The sequence below is a fragment of the Pavona decussata genome, unplaced genomic scaffold (assembly GCF_977016875.1).
Source record: "Pavona decussata unplaced genomic scaffold, jaPavDecu1.1 SCAFFOLD_114, whole genome shotgun sequence".
Classification (NCBI taxonomy): Eukaryota; Metazoa; Cnidaria; class Anthozoa; order Scleractinia; family Agariciidae; genus Pavona; species Pavona decussata.
This window is the reverse complement of record NW_028145528.1, coordinates 3252051-3268353: the sequence shown is the minus strand read 5'-3', so window position 1 is coordinate 3268353 and position 16303 is coordinate 3252051. Positions and strand designations below refer to the sequence as shown.

At 38.7% G+C, this 16303-nt stretch overlaps 3 protein-coding genes across 4 annotated transcripts; all 3 read right to left on the bottom strand.

The window, feature by feature from the left end:
• Positions 1-1072: 1072 nt before the first annotated feature.
• LOC146470244 (uncharacterized) lies at positions 1073-4758 on the bottom strand. Its single transcript, XM_085122306.1, has 2 exons — positions 2720-4758; positions 1073-2140 (listed from the first exon to the last, which is right to left on the bottom strand). The coding sequence occupies exons 1-2, from the start codon at positions 3231-3233 to the stop codon at positions 1725-1727; spliced, it is 930 nt and encodes a 309-aa protein (XP_084978432.1). The 5' UTR covers positions 3234-4758; the 3' UTR covers positions 1073-1724.
• Positions 4759-7458: 2700 nt separating this feature from the next.
• LOC146470243 (uncharacterized) lies at positions 7459-9829 on the bottom strand. Its single transcript, XM_085122322.1, has 3 exons — positions 9296-9829; positions 8831-8951; positions 7459-8127 (listed from the first exon to the last, which is right to left on the bottom strand). The coding sequence occupies exons 1-3, from the start codon at positions 9747-9749 to the stop codon at positions 8112-8114; spliced, it is 591 nt and encodes a 196-aa protein (XP_084978448.1). The 5' UTR covers positions 9750-9829; the 3' UTR covers positions 7459-8111.
• Positions 9830-14182: 4353 nt separating this feature from the next.
• LOC146470242 (uncharacterized) lies at positions 14183-16033 on the bottom strand. Of its 2 annotated transcripts, none has more exons than XM_085122331.1 (3): positions 15614-15838; positions 14689-14808; positions 14183-14324 (listed from the first exon to the last, which is right to left on the bottom strand). In XM_085122331.1, exons 1-3 carry the CDS (start codon positions 15692-15694, stop codon positions 14184-14186), a joined length of 342 nt encoding a protein of 113 aa, XP_084978457.1. In that variant the 5' UTR covers positions 15695-15838; the 3' UTR covers position 14183. The 2 variants fall into 2 exon arrangements, with proteins under 2 accessions (XP_084978457.1, XP_084978456.1); XM_085122330.1 differs by having other exon boundaries at positions 14187-14324; positions 14681-14808; positions 15614-16033.
• Positions 16034-16303: the final 270 nt, after the last annotated feature.

Sequence of the window (16303 nt, the reverse complement as noted above, 5' to 3'; positions counted from 1 at the left end):
GAGCGAAATCTACTTTTTAAGTCAGAATGGCCAAAACTTTTTAAAGGAAACTTTTTCTTAAAGGATTCTGTAAAAGACTCCGTCAATTCTGCGTTAGCCTGTCTTAAATCCACTACATTATTATGTGATATTTATGTATGATTGATCATCGTTAAATGAATTTGTTGCGCAAAAAGTTGGGATAAAGTCACCTCGTTGAAAGTCGGATCACCCAATTTTCAAAACGAAATCTATAATTGATCATTCTATAGGTTTGCCATCGATATCTTCAGCAAGTCTGAGGTACGCTGGCGCCCGGTTTAAGACTAATTACGTAACTAGAACTCCTTATTGCATGTAAACGTGGGTGCTAAATGTTACTACTGAACCTTGAACGAGTTGCGTACTTCGAAGAAGCACTGAAATAAGACAGAGGAGATGATTAAGAATTAGTGGTAAAGACCGCAGTTTTCATAAACTGCGTTTTAATGGGAGGAAGTCAAACTCCTTGCATATCTTATACATATTCTTCTTTTAAGATGTTCAAAAATTCTACACGTTTTGCCTTGGCCGTTTTTAATTTGAAGGTTTTATGTGCTAGACATTTAGGTAGTTCAGGTCATGTGTAGCAAAACGTTTTCTCCGTCGAAAGTTCGCTCAGCTTAACTTAAATCAAACTGAGTATGGTGAAGGAGGGAGGAGCAGAAAACGCTTGTTCAAGCTTTGCATATTATGTTTCTATGAAATAAACGTGATGGTATATTTCCAGCCTGGTGAATGAATGAGAATGATATATTATTCTAGAAAAGACACAGGCATACTCGGAAAAAAGAAATCCGAGTTCTCCTATCAGGAGTCGAACCTAAGCCCTTCCGATTAAAGGTCTTAGGTTCGACTCCTGATAGGAAAACTCGAGTTCTTTTTTCCGAGTATGCCTGCGTCACTTTCTAGAATAATACGTCATTCTCATTATTTTTCTACTTTACTACAATCTTCTTGCAACACACGTCATGCAACACATGTGACATGCCAGAAAAATTTGGGTTTCTCCGTTGTAGTCATATTTTAGCTGACGCATGTTTTTCGCACTTTCTAATATGTTTATTTGCTTTTTGATGAAGGCGTTTACAAATAATTTGACATTTTTATCCCGATTGAGTGTTGTTTTGATTTACTTTTACTTGCTTTGATTCTTTTTGGGTTGTTTCGATGGTTTGCAGATTTTGAGAAATCCAAGATGGTGGCTATTTAGGGATCATAACTTTACGCACTATAAAACCGTCAAGTTTGAAGATTACAGCTTTAATGGTTTGTGACTCAAGCATTAAATCAATAAGCATTTCGCCAATTTTATTTATTACCACTGAGATGGTTTCATTAACCGTACAAGAATAACGACGGAGCATTGATTAATACATATACTGTTGCAAGTTTAAGTGTTTGAGTGTTCTGTGTTTTTTTGTGCGCCGAGTTACAGTATGATTTCCTGCTGGCAGCCTTATATTAATTAATAAACACAAAGTGTTTTTAACTGTTCCTTGAAATATCTGTTTTAAAATTTTCAGTCATGGACAGTGTATGTTTTTTAATCGCATATACCTCGAAGCAAAATATGGATAGCCGGTTTGTTTTCTTCACTAATTAATCTCCTTCCTCTGATCCGTGCATTACGGTACTGTTCTTCCTGTTTCAAATGGATCGTTTGCATCAAGGGAGTTTTGCCATGGCAAACTGATTTAACGGTGTTAATTTTTGGAATTCACTGTCGAATGCTTCTTTGGCAGAGGATTTTCATTTGGTTTCCACAAAAACAAACTCCCTACAACTTGGTCAGCAATTGAGCTTTGTTGAGCCGGAGCTTGGCACGGCCAATTGACATAGCTTGGGTCGCAGGGATATTCGTAAGCAGGAGGCAGCGCCGCACCATAAGGGGCACCAGTGCTGTAAGGAACATCGAAGCGCTTGTATCCACGCCGAAAATCTTTTGTTTTGCCTAGTTTCATTTTGGGTGGAGCTTTAAACTGCTTTCCCATGAAAGGTTGGAATAGTGGTAAGTGCCCAGCCTGTTTGGGCCGCTTTGGTGAGAAATAAGCCTTATTCATGGCAACGTTGTGAGGACAGTCGTTAACCGCTGCGTTTCCACCACCACCACCGCCACCACCTATAAGCGAACGGAACAAAAATCGAAGTAAGACGTATTCAGAAGCAGACACCTTCAGAAATATTTGATTTTACCTCAACTCAGGTCTGAGAGAAGTTCGTTTGCAGGCTACAACCTGAATAACCCATTAGAGCTTTCCAGAAAAAATCTATAATGGATAAAGGATGCTTTTATGGCATTTCTATTAAGAGTAGAATAGTCCCTTTAGTGAAATTTTAAAAGATTGGGAATGTATAGAAAATTTCAATTTTGACTTTTACTTAATTAAATGTCATGTAACAGAGGTAGGGTTTGATGTTTGCTGACAAGGTAATCGGCCAAGTTTAATTAGCTAAGACAAGGCTCAGCAAAGTAGCTAAATCTTCTGTTTCCGACTGTGTTAGCTAAATCTCGAAATTTCATAACTTTCAGTTCTGGCAGAATATATTGTTTTGATATTAAAAACATCTCCAGCTGCTTCAATTCTCACAAAAATTGCAAGTATCATGATTTCAGCATAAGTCCTGACAACACTTTGTTCTATTGAACACTCCTAAATGAGTGTACGTTTAAGAATGCGTAAATAAAAACATGACTTACAAAACCAGCCGTTATTGCTGCAGCCACAACAACACCCTGGTCCGCTCCATGGGCCCCCACATCCACAGTGGTTATATCCAAACGGAACTCCCCTCCCCATCCAACCGCGATTAAAATTTGGTCCGTACTCCGGATACAGAGGACCTGGTGTCCATCCCAATTGACTTGACCATTCTAATAAGGGATCTAGAAATCCTGTAGAACAATCGTACGGGTAACCAAGAAAGCATCGCCTTCTGCTATTGAACCTTTGGTATTGACGATTCCTATTTTCTTTGTTTTTGATTTCGTCTCTTTCTTCCCGGGTATTTTCTTGCCCCAGTTGAAGTTCATTTAAAACGAAGCTGTTTTCAGGTGTTATGACGTCTCTCCGCATTAGATTTGATATTTGGTCAATTTCGAGTGGATATCTTCCTCCGTCCTTTGAAAAGTTTTCTGTATTGTCATAAAAGGCAGTTGTCGTACAAAGCAAGCAAAGAACAAGTTTAAAAGTGTAAAACAACGAACTTTCCATTTCGTAAACTGCCTGAATCTAGAGCAATTTTTTAAACTGCGCTGTGAGCGAAAAGCTTAGCCTTGATTCAGTGACGTCTTAATTGTAACCAGAAAGCCATGAAAAAATTCCTTGATGATAAGCCATCCCTCATTAACATTTCAAGACCTCGGGATATTTTTATTACAAAACTTTGATATCAGCCTCAATCTTCCGCTACTCTTCTAGCTCTTTCTTTGTAATGGTACAAATTAACTTTTACGGCCTACCATTTAGAACTGTAGATACGTATTTTTTAAGACAAATAATTTTAACAACAGTTTTGGTCACCAAATTTATGACCTAAATTGAACAATCAGTTGCTTGTGGTAGTATTATAATTGCTGAGCGGGAAGCACAAAAACACACCCCCTTATGACAAGAATTAATTATACATTCTCGTGAAAACTATTACCAAAAATACTTTTCCGCTGGGAAGTAAAGGGAAACATTTTACAACGAAAGTCTCTCAGTCGTGGAAACTTTCTTTACTACAACTGCAATAGCTGTAGATATACGAACACAAACATCACACCAATTTTCGATGTATCCACTCAGTAGACATTATAGTATCTGTCATACGACCAAGCACTAAATAAACTAGTTCCATAGAGCTCACGTATAAAGGATGTGTCTAAATTACACATTTCGCGATTTAAACATCATTTTTATACCCAGTTTTGCCGCATTTTATTCAGTTAAATGGGAGCGCAGGTTCTTGCTGTATCCCATTGGATATTTTGGTTTTGTCATTTGACCAACAAAAATAAACTCATATGTAAGGAAATGCTGTTCTGAACTACTTACATAAGGAATTGTCAAAGCCAATTGTTTTATTATGATGATAAAAAACGGTGTTACCTTGTGGTCGAGAATTTGCTTGTTCGTTTTTTGGCCACTCAACTTAAAATCATCACACATAATCCCTATTGTTCTTGGGATATTTACTTACAGTATGGCAAAACTTATAGATCCTTTAGCGGTAAGGCGTCAACTGGGTGACTCTCATTGGTCTGCACGCCCTCTGCTCCAAGGGAATACCAGATCAGGGTTTCGAAGAGCTCTGAAAAGAGCTCCTGATGACGGACGTTTTCGCTTTCCTTGTTCATTGCGCGACAGGTTTTCAAATGTCGTGGAAATTGTATATATTTTACAGTCAAGTGGTTTTCTTGAATGGGTAGTGTTAGTTTTGACATCCATTGTTAATCACTCGTGTGCTTAAAACCGTAGCTCTCCAACCCAACAGGCAAAATTTTCAAACGCAACTCCAACAAGTAGTTTTTAAACTACAGAGGCGGAAGGTTCCTGTTCACCAATTTTCAAAGTTAAAAAGGACTTTTTCCAATAAAAGATCCGTCTTCTATTTGCCGTGCGTGAAAATTGGGAAGGCAGTTTGAATTGACAAAAAACTCGATCCTAAAAACGACCTCAATAGAAAAAATGGCGGATTTTTCTCCATTTCTTTTGAAATACCAAAGGCCAGTCCTCATACCTTTTATATCCACTCAGTTTTAAATTTTATGTGGCTAAATATAATTTAGGCAAGGTTAACCTCGAGACAATGCTAGCGGAACAGCGGTTGAGCCCCAGGCAGGCAGGCTTGTGTGGGATGGCCCCTGAGTCTGCTGGGGTTTTCATGTGATTGCATATCTCAGCTCGGCTTTGCTTTGCTGTGCTTTGCTTTGCCGATCTTTGCGGCTCATTGCTATTCACGGCCTGTGATATCTGCTGGTTTTTATTCCTACTCCTCACACCCCTGGATAGATAGGTATGGGTTGTGGTAAGTATTCCACTGAATGCGTTCAGTGTGACGGTGCCGGGTGGTTGGCGCTCGCTTGGTTGCCATGGTTACCTCCAAGGCAGTGCTACACTTTCGCGCTATAGGCCCCTCCATCTTTTAGGCACCAGCTCCCAAGCTCATCTTGTCGATGAGTTTAAATAAGATACAGTGTTATTTTTTTAAATAGCCGTGCGTGAACGGCTATAATCGTTGAAGGTAATCAGAAAATTGGGTTTCACCAACCTTAGTGATCCAATTTGGGCCCTTTCTTTTCTTACTCACGCCGATTCACAGCGCGCACGTATTCAGTACGTTCAGCCAATACTAACAGATTGGACGATCACGTGTTTGATTATGCTGATGGGTATCTATAAGCGTTTTTTAGCGTTTTATTTCTCCTAACCAAAGCCTGCCACGCGAATGAACAGTCTGTTGAGTTCCTGGTTCAGTTGTTAGTCTTGAATATCCCGTAAAACGGATCGGATTGCACCATCGTATTAATTTAACACTCATGATAGTTAAGATATGTTCATCCATTTCGCGTTGGATTATTTAAATTATTTGTTCCAGTGGCGTGGGTAAGGTTGATTCCGGTTTGACCTGTTAGACAAAACATTATCATTCACTTAATAATATGGAATAATTGCTTCAAAGGCAATTCCTTAAGGACGCTCAAGTTTGTTTGTGAAATGATGAAAGATTACAAAAACTTGTTTCTGATCGTGTGTTCAAACTATAAATGTCTTTGTAACTCAGTTAATAGCCTATACTTTAAAGCTAGTTCGAATATCATAGCGGTTACCATGGCAAGAAGTGAACTCCACACAAATGACCTCTAAATTGCAGTTTCTGCAAAATACCTCAAAAACCTAAATCGATGACCTTCCGTTTTTATAGCTTTGATGGAAATCACCCTAAATTCTTTAACTTCTCTGGCAATATGACAAAACGTTATCCAGTAGATATTGTGTTATATCAAAAAAGGCATTTTTCACCAAAAAAAATTATACTGGATAACGTTTCTATTTAAAGAAGCATACTGAATGTTGCATGCATGCAAAAAATGAAGATAGGTTAACAAGCAAAATTTCGAGATTAAAACAAATGTTTCTTGCAGCTTTTATTTCCGGTTCCTGCTATTTTAAGCTGCATTTCCACTTCAGGTGTTGTGCACGCGACTTTTGATAGACATTTTGATTCATTCAGCTGACGCGTACACCTTAGTTATGGCGTGGGTGGCTTACACGCGCGCACACGGCTAAAAGCCCTTTCGAGCCTCCTTAAAATGTAACCCGGTCGTCTTTGCCTTACCGTTTCCATGATTCGTTCAAGAATTTTATCCCTCAGCAGCAAACCTCATTGTCAAAATTAAATCATACCCAAAGGAGTAATAACATCGTTCAGGGAACTTTTTCGAGACTAGAAGGGCCCAAGCAGTGTACATTTTCACCAGGAAGAGAAAAATAATGTATCAGGTCGAGTTTCACAAGGCCTGTTACAAAGGAGTGTTCATTTCCAATTCCCTCCATTCCGTATCCCTAACCAGCCAAAATAAAATTGTGTATTCAACGCCGAGGAATAAATGGAGACACTCTCCAGATCGACGTGGCATTTGGAGAGAGGAAAAAAGACAACCGGAGTTGCCTGGAGAAAACTTCTCGGAGCAAGGACGAGACACCAACAACTTACTCAACCCAAATATTACGTCAATTCCGCGAATCGAATCCGAGCGAGATTATTGGTGGGAGGCGAATGTTCACACTACTGTCGCATTCAATTTGTGTATCTCATGTAGAGAGAAATGGTAGAGCCAATGTAAACCCGAAGAGGCAACCTCTCGACTGTTTAGTGCTGGATACTTTCTTTGGATTACCTCGGTCCAATAGCATTGAGACGAAACCTTCAAAATTATAGCCTGATGTATAAGACTAAGTTTTCAGACCTCTGATATTTCAATTTCTCGTTGAAAACTTGCTAATAAAATTCGATTCTTCTTAATTAAGATGCATGCCATTGACACCTAGTTTTGTAAACTTCACAGCCTTCCCTTAAGAGCTGACCAAAAAGGTAAAAAATCCAAAACAGTATCTTATCCGTAAAGTACCTTTTCCACTATATGACGTTTTTATACTTATGAACTACGAAACGGCATGGAGTGGAGGGTGTAATGGAATCGAGGGATTTTTCACCAATCTTGGTTACGAACTTCATTTGTGTAACATTCTGTACACGAACTACAATCCTGGCGAAAATGTTCGGGACGAGGCCTCGGTGGGGCGGATCTAGACATGGTTCAAGTACAATAAAACAAACAGAAAACTAAACTTTGAAATTTACAACGTCTCTCTTGATTAACTTTCAGCTGCGAAAAACTGGTTCTTTTTCAAAACCATTACAAGTAAGTCCCGAAACAATTGTCCACTACCATTCGATCGTGCACCCCATTTATCCACTTTATTACACATCTGATTAACATTGCTCTGATGTAAAGTACTTAACAAATTGTTTCTAAAAGTCAAGTTGGATTACATCACACATTAAACAATATAATTTCCTCATTTATGATGTTCCTTTTTTTTTTTTTTTTGTTTGTCTGGCTTCAGTAACACCGCGCCGCGTAAAAAGCAAACAAAATAACAGAATACATCAGTTGGGTTAACACGTATTTTACCGCTCGTTGAGTCCTAGTTGGAGTGGCATGGTTATCGGGGTAAGCGTAGTCTTGCAAGGGACTGCTATACGACCCCATTGACTAGAATCGGTTTAAGGTAACGACTAGTCATGGTCACTATTGCATCTATTGAAAGACTAGTCTTACCCCAACGACCATGTAAGATAGGCTATTGAGACGTTCCGGCTCAAACTATGCACTAGGTTTCCATCAGTGACGTATGTATACTTCATTGTTTGTGTTGTTGTCTGTTTTTTCGTTTGGTTATTATTTGTTTGTTGGTTCTCTTACATTTGTTGGTTTATTTGCTGTTTACGAATGTGTATGCACGAACGATAAATATTCTTTCGTAAGGAAATACCATTCGGATAACATTCGACCTTAAAAGAGGCGTTAGAATCTTCTTTTCTCAAGCCCATGGTGCTCTGGAAAACAAAGGGTAACAATCATTATTACTGTCATTGCCAATGACAAAAGTATATTGAATAAAGTCGGTAAATGTATCGAAAATTATCAAGATTTGTGCTGAACCTAAGTCTGATACAGTGATCCAAGATAGGATTGGTGATAGACGGACAGGGCTTATGGAAGAGACGAAGAAGAACATTTGTTACTTTTAGGACGGTACGGGTCGCTTACGGAAGGTATTAGAATCTCTGTAGGAACTGAGACCGGCTCGCTCTTAAGTGAGCAACACCAGCAGTGGCTACGAAAAGAGGGGGAACTAGCTTAAATTTACTTTCTCAAATGCATTAATAATTCATCAAGAGAAAAGAAAGAAAATCACTTCTGTGACAGTGGTTTGGATATGTGTTCCTAATTACCTTAAAATTTTGCCAACTTTAGCCTTGAATTTCTCCAAGAAGTATAGATAATTTGAAAAGCCATATCAAACACTCGAAAACGTGTTTTATCAGGTACCCAAACACCTCGAAGTCGTTTAAAAAAAGCTCGGCTGCGCCCCCCCCCCCCCCCCCACCCTTTTTTTTTCCAACCTTCTTGGCACTGTTTGGATATCTAATGAAACACGCCTTCTCGTGTTTGATATATTACATGACGTATCCTTTCTGGTAGCACAGTGGTAACTAAACTATAAATCGCGGTCATAGATTATCAATGCTACGTCACCTGCTCCTCTTCATCGTGGCTCCTCCTCCTCCTCCTCCTCCTCCAGCTCCTCCTCCTCCTCCAGCTCCTCCTCCTCCTCCCGCTCCTCCTCCTCCTCCATTTTTATCCTCAACGTCAATCTCTTTAGATGTATAACACACAGTTAAAACAGTTAAACTTTAACATTAAGTTGGCAGCTTCTCCTTTTCACACCGATGTGCTTCAAGTCTCTTCGCTCGTCCTATAATTTCCATGAGGAAAATACAATTTTCTGTCAAATGAGGTGTTTCTTTTCAGCAAAGACACTTTCATACGGCGGATGATCAGTCGTATGAACAGAAATACTAAATTTACTCTGTGTGGGAAAATCTCGTCCCAGGTTGACATTTCAGTATCACATATTGAGTCTTACTGTTCTTAAAATCTTGAAATCATTCATTGGAAATTTATATAGTGACCGCTTTACAAGAATAAAGAATAACTTACTGCACCATCTGCCTCCATTGCAACCCCAGGGGCTCCCGGTGCATCCCCATGGATCACCACATCCCCATGGACCACCACTTCCCCATGGACCACCACTTCCCCATGGACCACCACATCCCCAAGAAGGATACCATGGACCTGATGTGCATCCACAAGAACATGGACAATCACCGCACGGGCTTCGCCTTCCAACGTTAAACCTTTTCACGTTCAGAGACTGCCAACGTTTTTCTTCCTTGTCGTTGGTTCTTTCATCGAAGTCCACGGTGCTTCTCTTTTCTAGTTCGCCCTTAATTTGGCCAAGGCTTTTTTCATTGATCAGGATGCTTTTCAGTCGTCCATCCAATCGAAGACTGTTTTTTTGATCATGAAGGGCATTTGCCACAGCAACCAAGCAAAGAACAAGTTTGAAAGTGAAAAACAACGACCTTTCCATATCGTAAACTGCCTTCATCAAGAGCAGATTTCTAAATGCGTTGTTAGCGCTAGCGTAAAGCTTTGCCTTGAGTCATTGAGGTCATAATTGTAAACACATAACCATGAAAAAAATTTCTTAATGATCAGACATCCCTCATTAACAATGCAAGGCCTCGGGATGTATTTATACCAAAATTTTGATATCAGCCTCAATCTTCAACTGCTTTTCTAGTTCTTTACTTTTTAATGGTACAAAATGACTTTTCAGTTAGGCCTACCATTTAGAACTGTAGATACAACTCTTTAAAACTGGACAGTTTTGTCAACAATTTTGGTCACCAAATTGATGATCTAAATAAATTGAACAATCAGTTTGCTTGTGGTAGTATTATAACTGCTGAGCGGAAAGCACAAGAACACACCCCCTATGACAAGAATGAATTATTCATTCTCGTGAAAACTAGCAAAAAAATTATTTCCGTCAGGAAGTACAGGGAAACATTTTGAAACCAAAGTCCTCAGTCGTGGAAACTTTCTTCACTTCAACTGACAATGGCAACACCACACAAAAGAACTGCAGATACACGAAGACAGGCATCACATCTGATCACATTATGAGTGGTCGCTGTATCTAAAGGACATTATTGTGTCTTTCATGCGACCAAACACTGAATATACTCGTGCCATATAGTTCAGATATGAGATGGATCATACACTGCCCATGACACGATTTAAACATCATTTTTGTATCCATTTTACCGAATTTTACTTAAATGGTAGCACAGGTTCTCGCTGTATCTGATTGGATATTTTTGGTTCCGTCATGCGACCACATAATATAGAAATTCGTATACATAGAGGACATTACACGGTGGCGCGAAGATAAGAATTTTATAATCGAGTGGTAAGGACAATGTGTTGGTTTAACACGAAAAATAAAATTAATATCTTTAAGCCAGCGTGAATTTTTTTATTATCATACAAGGTCATTAAATCTTTGTTAATATTGGAATGATGGTACAACAATGTTACCTTAGGGTCAAGAATTTGTTTGTTCGTTTTTGGGTACACAAAAAATATATCAGCTACTGTTAATCGATCTGTAATATTTTAGGTTTAGCTGTTAAGTGCAGTTTTCAATTTTTAGCAATGCAATCAGTCTTCAAGATATGCTCACAAAACGCAGTAGAAACTTTTAAGTATTCATTTATATCCTTTGCAGAGTAGTCTCCTTCGCAGCCCTTCTTTGGGTCGTCCGTTTTTTCGGGGAGTAGATTGCGTGAGGACCTAAATAACATAGGGAAACATGTCTTTCAAATTTAAAAGTCTTGTTCTCTTCATTAAAATAATGAACTAAAAGACACGAATGTTTAACGTTTGGTTTATCAACGAATTTGGTAAGTAAAAGTCAATTGCCCACCGTAAAGAACGCTATAATCTCTTTACAGTGGCCTATTTACCGTTATTTATCAATTCTGTTGATAAACAAACCACTTGTTTCTACTCCCCACCGACGCAGCACCACAGTTTCTTTAGAAACTAGCCCCCTTATCCATTTGTTAAAAAGGAGATCCATACAAACAGAACATATTACATTCAAGAACTAAACGGTATTTACAGTAGCGGCATTTTGCGATAGTGCAATCCCAATTTCTGGGATTCAAGAAATCGGAAGTCAAATTGGGATCAATTGCCGTGGTGTCGTTTTCACCCAAGGGTTTTCTAAATAGTTATCTTGGTTCAAAATTTGCGCCTATGGAGCCAAGAATTGGTTCGAGTTTATGGGCGTTTCGTGTTATCGAGGGCTCGAGAAATCGGAGGTATACGTACAGTATTTGAGTGAAGCAAATCCGAGGGAAACGGCTTCTGGTTAGAGTTATCGGGAATGGAGAAATCTATTGGTTGAGAAATATTATCATATGCATTTCAGAGATCTCGACTTGCTTGCACGCGTCGTTTCCCTACGCTTCGCGCCTATTAAAGTTGAGGTTGAAACGGTTGTTTACAGTTGCATTGCCTGGGTTTAGTTTTTATTGTACTTGTATTGGCCAGAGTGGTTACTCTGGTTCTGGTGTTACGATTATAATGAGGTATTGAACACCCTTCAAAACTTAACTTTAAGCTAGTGAATAAGTTTAAAAAAAGGCAAATTATGTAAGATGGATAATTATCTTAAGGTGCGCTTATCCATTTCGCGTTGGATTATTTAAATGTTTGTTCCAGTGACTCGGGTAAGGATGAAAGAATCGCTTCAAAGACAATTCCTTTCAATGTAAGACGATCGTCTTTGCTTTATCAAGATTGGTTCTTTTTTGTCCCAGAGGGATTGTACGTTTCTTGTCGTTTCAGCTGTAGTGCTCTGTAGCTAGGGGTAGAATAAAGTTGTTGTTGTTGGTTCTTTCTTCTCCCAGGGGCACAAAAACAGATAAAAAGCCTATCATATACAGCACTGCTCAGTGGTTTTCTGATTCAGGCAAAAGAGTTAAGTTAAGGGGGCTCGAAAGGGGTTTAGCCGCGTGCGTGCGCGCGCGTAACTCACCCACGTCATAAGCTAGGTGTACGAATTAGCTGAATGAATCAAAATGTTTATCAAAAGTCGCGCGCGCACAACACGGGAAGTTGAATTACAGCGCAAAATCGCGAGAACCGGAAATAAAGGCTGTAAGAAACATTTGTTTTTTCTCGAAATTTTGCTCGGTGACCTTTCTTGATTTTTTTGCATGCATGTAACATTCAGTATGCCACTTCAAAAAGAAACGTTTTTGGAGAAAGTTATCCAGTAGAAAATTTTGTGGGTGAAAAAATGCAATCACACCACTATGAAAGTTCAAGCTTTGCAAACTCCACAGCCTTCCCTTAAGAACCCTGAAAAAGCTGTCTAAAGAGGAGAAACTCCCGAAAATCCAAACATAAACTTATCCGTAAAATACTTTTTCCACTATATGAAGTTTCTAAACTCATGAGCTAATGAAACGGCATGGAGTGGAGGGTATAATGAAATCGATGGATTTTTTCACACAACCCAGTTACGAACTTCATTTGTGCAACATTTTGTACACGAACTACGATCCTGGCCAAAATGTTCGAGACAAGCTGAGGCGTCGGTGGGGCAATCCACACAAGGTTCAACTGCCCTTACAATGTTGATGAACAAAGACGAATTTATGGGGGTGTCATGCATCCACGCACATGTGTTAATGCTCAACATTGAACAGGAGGCGGGGGATTACATCAATGAACGACATACAGCAAAGATTTGATTCTGTTGAGGCAACGTTTAGTGGAAAAAAACTTTCAAAAAGAGCCAAGTGTCCCTAATTCAATTGGCGAGGATTGTAGATATTTGTCAATTTTATCGGGACAATTCGACAACGACAGGAAAATTTCAGTTTGTCCAATACGATTGACTGCTTATACTTTAAAAACCTACAACTGCAGTCATGCATTTTTTTATATTTTACTAAATTTTATAACTTTCTCGCTCTTTAAGACAACTAGATTTTGAGATTTTATAAAGAAAACAAACAGAGAACTGAATTCGAAATTTACCACGTCTCACAAAGAATAGAGAGTCTAGCTGCCGGTCAGTATTAGTATAGAATTGTATTTTCAAAAGTCAGCAGTTTTTAAACTAGTTACTTGCATGTTTAGTCTGTTTTCTAAATTTAAGTAGTTTTTTATTTAAATTTTTTATTGTGATATTATTGTATTTTGTAGTGTTATTCTTGATTTATTATATTTTATTTTAATTTATATTGCATTTTTAGAAGGGCCACTTGCTTGTTACTGTTCTTATGAACGCTATTTTGTGCTATCCTCGGTAAATAAAGACTTTACGTAGCTTACTTTTGAAGGCTGTGGAAAACTGGTTCTTTTTCAAAACCACTTCAAGCAAGTCACAAAACCTCACAAAATTGATATAATTTGACCAAATCGTCCAATATCATTCGGTCGTGCACCCCTTGTATCCACTTTATTACACACACGTTTGCACACCTGATTAACTGGATTGCTATGATAAACAGTACTTAACAAATTGTCCCTAAATACACGTCGGTTCAAATCACCACATTAAACGATATCATATTCTTATTTTCTTATTTATTGTTTTTTTCTTTGAGTAACACTGCGTAAAAAGCAAACAAAATACCAGAATACGTAAGTTGCGTTAACACGTATTTCACTGCTTGTTGAATCCCAGTTTGAGTGGCATGGTTGTCGGGATGAGTGTAGTCCTTCAGAAGAACGTTGTACGCGCCATTTACTGGAACGGATTAAGGCAACGACTAGTCATGGGGCACTGGCGCATCTATTGAAAGACTAATCTTGCCCCGACGACCATAAAGGACAGGTTATTGAGACGTTCCGGCTGAAACTATGCACTAGGTTTCCATCAGTGATGAATGTATACTTCGTCGTTTGATGTTGTTGTCTGTTTATTCGTTTGATTCTTATTTTTCTGTCGGTGAGTTTACATTTGTTGGTTTATTTGCTGTTTGCGAATGTGTCTGCACGAGCGATGAATGTTCCTTGGTAAGGAAATACCATTCTGATAAACTTCAAAAGTAAAAGGAGCGTTACAATCGTCTTCTTTTCTGAAACTCATGGTGCTCTGGAAAAAAAAGTGTAACAAGCATTTGTTGCTGTCATTGCCAATGACATAAAATATATTGTAAATATAGCGGAAATTATCGAGATTTTCGTGTTAACCAGCTGAATCTAAGTCTGATACAGTGGTCCAAAATACGTTTGGTGGGTAGACAAGAAGCAAGACTTGTTATCTTTTAACACGGGCCGCTTTTGAAGGTATTGGAATCTCTTTAGGAACTGAGAGAGTCTCGCTGTGAAGTGAGCAACGCAAGCAGTAACAAAGAAAAAGGGCAGGCTACCTTAAATTTAGTATCACTAATCCTCTTCTGGTTTGGTGGTAACTAAACTATAAATAGTTGTGATAGATTATCTTCATACCAAATCACCTGCTCCGTCTCCTCATGGATTTCCTCATCTTCCTCCTCCTCCTCCTCCTCCTCCTCCTCCGCCTCCTCCTCCCCCTCCTCCTCCTCCTCCTCCTGCTGCTGCATCTGCAGCTTCAATAGCTTTAGATGAAAAACACAAAATAATACATTTAAACCTTAACATATATTGAGTGGGCAACTGCTCCTTTTCTCACTGATGTGCTTCAAGTGTCTACTTTCTTCATATAATTTCCAGCAGGAAAATAAAAATTTCTTTCAAATGAGGTGATGAGGGTAATTTTTAATGAGGAATGCCAACGTCGCAAAAAGTGGTTTACATAAGGGTCCTCTAGAAAATGTGTTTCTTACAATAGGTTTCTTACAAATGGTGTTTCTTATAATAGAAAAACAACAAGTCCAAAAACATTTTGTTAACTTAAAATCTAAGTATAAGCAAGAAGAGAATAAGAATCGAAAAATCACATATATATCTTGTTGTTTTCCCTTCTTGCTTATACTTATATTTTAAGCAAGCTGTTTTTCGGAGTTGTTTTGCCATTGTATTTCTTCCATTTGTCGGCGGGTAAAGGTTTAAGGTATTTCTTTTCAGCAAAGATACTGCCACGGAAGACTAGTCATATTAACCAGGACTCCATACTAAATTTACTCTATGTTAACCCTAGTTATTTGCTGACAAACGGACGATATTGCAAGAAAATTATTCCATCCCCCATTCACTTGGTGCTTACCACAAAGAATATTTTTTTAAAGACTACACTGACTAATAGGGTCATGATATAGATACTATGGTACAGAAGCCAAAGGAAACATGAAATTGTCTTCCAATATCAATTTCGTGGAGGGAATTCCTCTTCACATCAACATTTCAATCTCATTCATTAGAAATTTATTTAGGACTGCTTCATAAGAATAAAGAATAACTTACGGCACCACGAGCCTTGGTTGCAACCACAACCACCGCCACATCCACCGCCACAACCACAGCCACAACCACAGCCAAATCCATAAGGAGGAAACCATGGACCTCCCCAAGTACTTAGACAACCACCATCGCACGGGCTTCGCTTCCTTCTCACATTCAGAGGCTGCCAGCTTCCTTCTTTCTTGTCGCTGGTTTTATCCTCGAAGTCCACGGTGTTTCTCTTTTTTACTTTGCCCCTTCTTTGGCCAAGGCTATCTTCGTTTATCATGTTTTTTCGTCCATCCACTCGAAGACTCTCGTTTTGATCATGAAGGGCGTCTACCACAACAAGCAAGCAAAGAACAATGTTAATACTCAAAAACCTTACCCTCGACATTGTCTTCTTAACTGATTCACTGCAGCCAGTGTTTCGTTTTAGTATAGTGTTTTGCATTGATCTCATCTGTGGTTAGAATTTGTAATACACATGACTTAACTACTTATCCGTAATTTATGGGTGACTGGCCACGCCCTCATTAACATTTTAAAACCTCGGAATACAAAAAATTCTGTTTTTAATTCATCGACTCGTTGAAAAGATTTAGTAAAATCCAGTTATATCTTTAAGTCTTCAATCTCTTTTACATCGATTTCTTTGCATTGAGTGATGAAACAAATTTCTTGATGTTCAACCTGATCGCCTCATAAATATCG

What these genes read in the sequence shown, in the direction of transcription:
- LOC146470244 (XM_085122306.1), bottom strand. Translation starts at nt 3,233, where the DNA reads ATGGAAAGTTCGTTGTTTTACACTTTTAAACTTGTTCTTTGCTTGCTT. An exon ending in CAGCAATAACGGCTGGTTTT is followed by an intron (nt 2,141 to 2,719) that starts GTAAGTCATGTT and finishes GTTCGCTTATAG; the next exon opens with GTGGTGGCGGTGGTGGTGGT.
- LOC146470243 (XM_085122322.1), bottom strand. Translation starts at nt 9,749, where the DNA reads ATGAAGGCAGTTTACGATATGGAAAGGTCGTTGTTTTTCACTTTCAAA. An exon ending in CAATGGAGGCAGATGGTGCA is followed by an intron (nt 8,952 to 9,295) that starts GTAAGTTATTCT and finishes ATACATCTAAAG; the next exon opens with AGATTGACGTTGAGGATAAA.
- LOC146470242 (XM_085122330.1), bottom strand. Translation starts at nt 15,986, where the DNA reads ATGTCGAGGGTAAGGTTTTTGAGTATTAACATTGTTCTTTGCTTGCTT. An exon ending in CAACCAAGGCTCGTGGTGCC is followed by an intron (nt 14,809 to 15,613) that starts GTAAGTTATTCT and finishes TTTCATCTAAAG; the next exon opens with CTATTGAAGCTGCAGATGCA.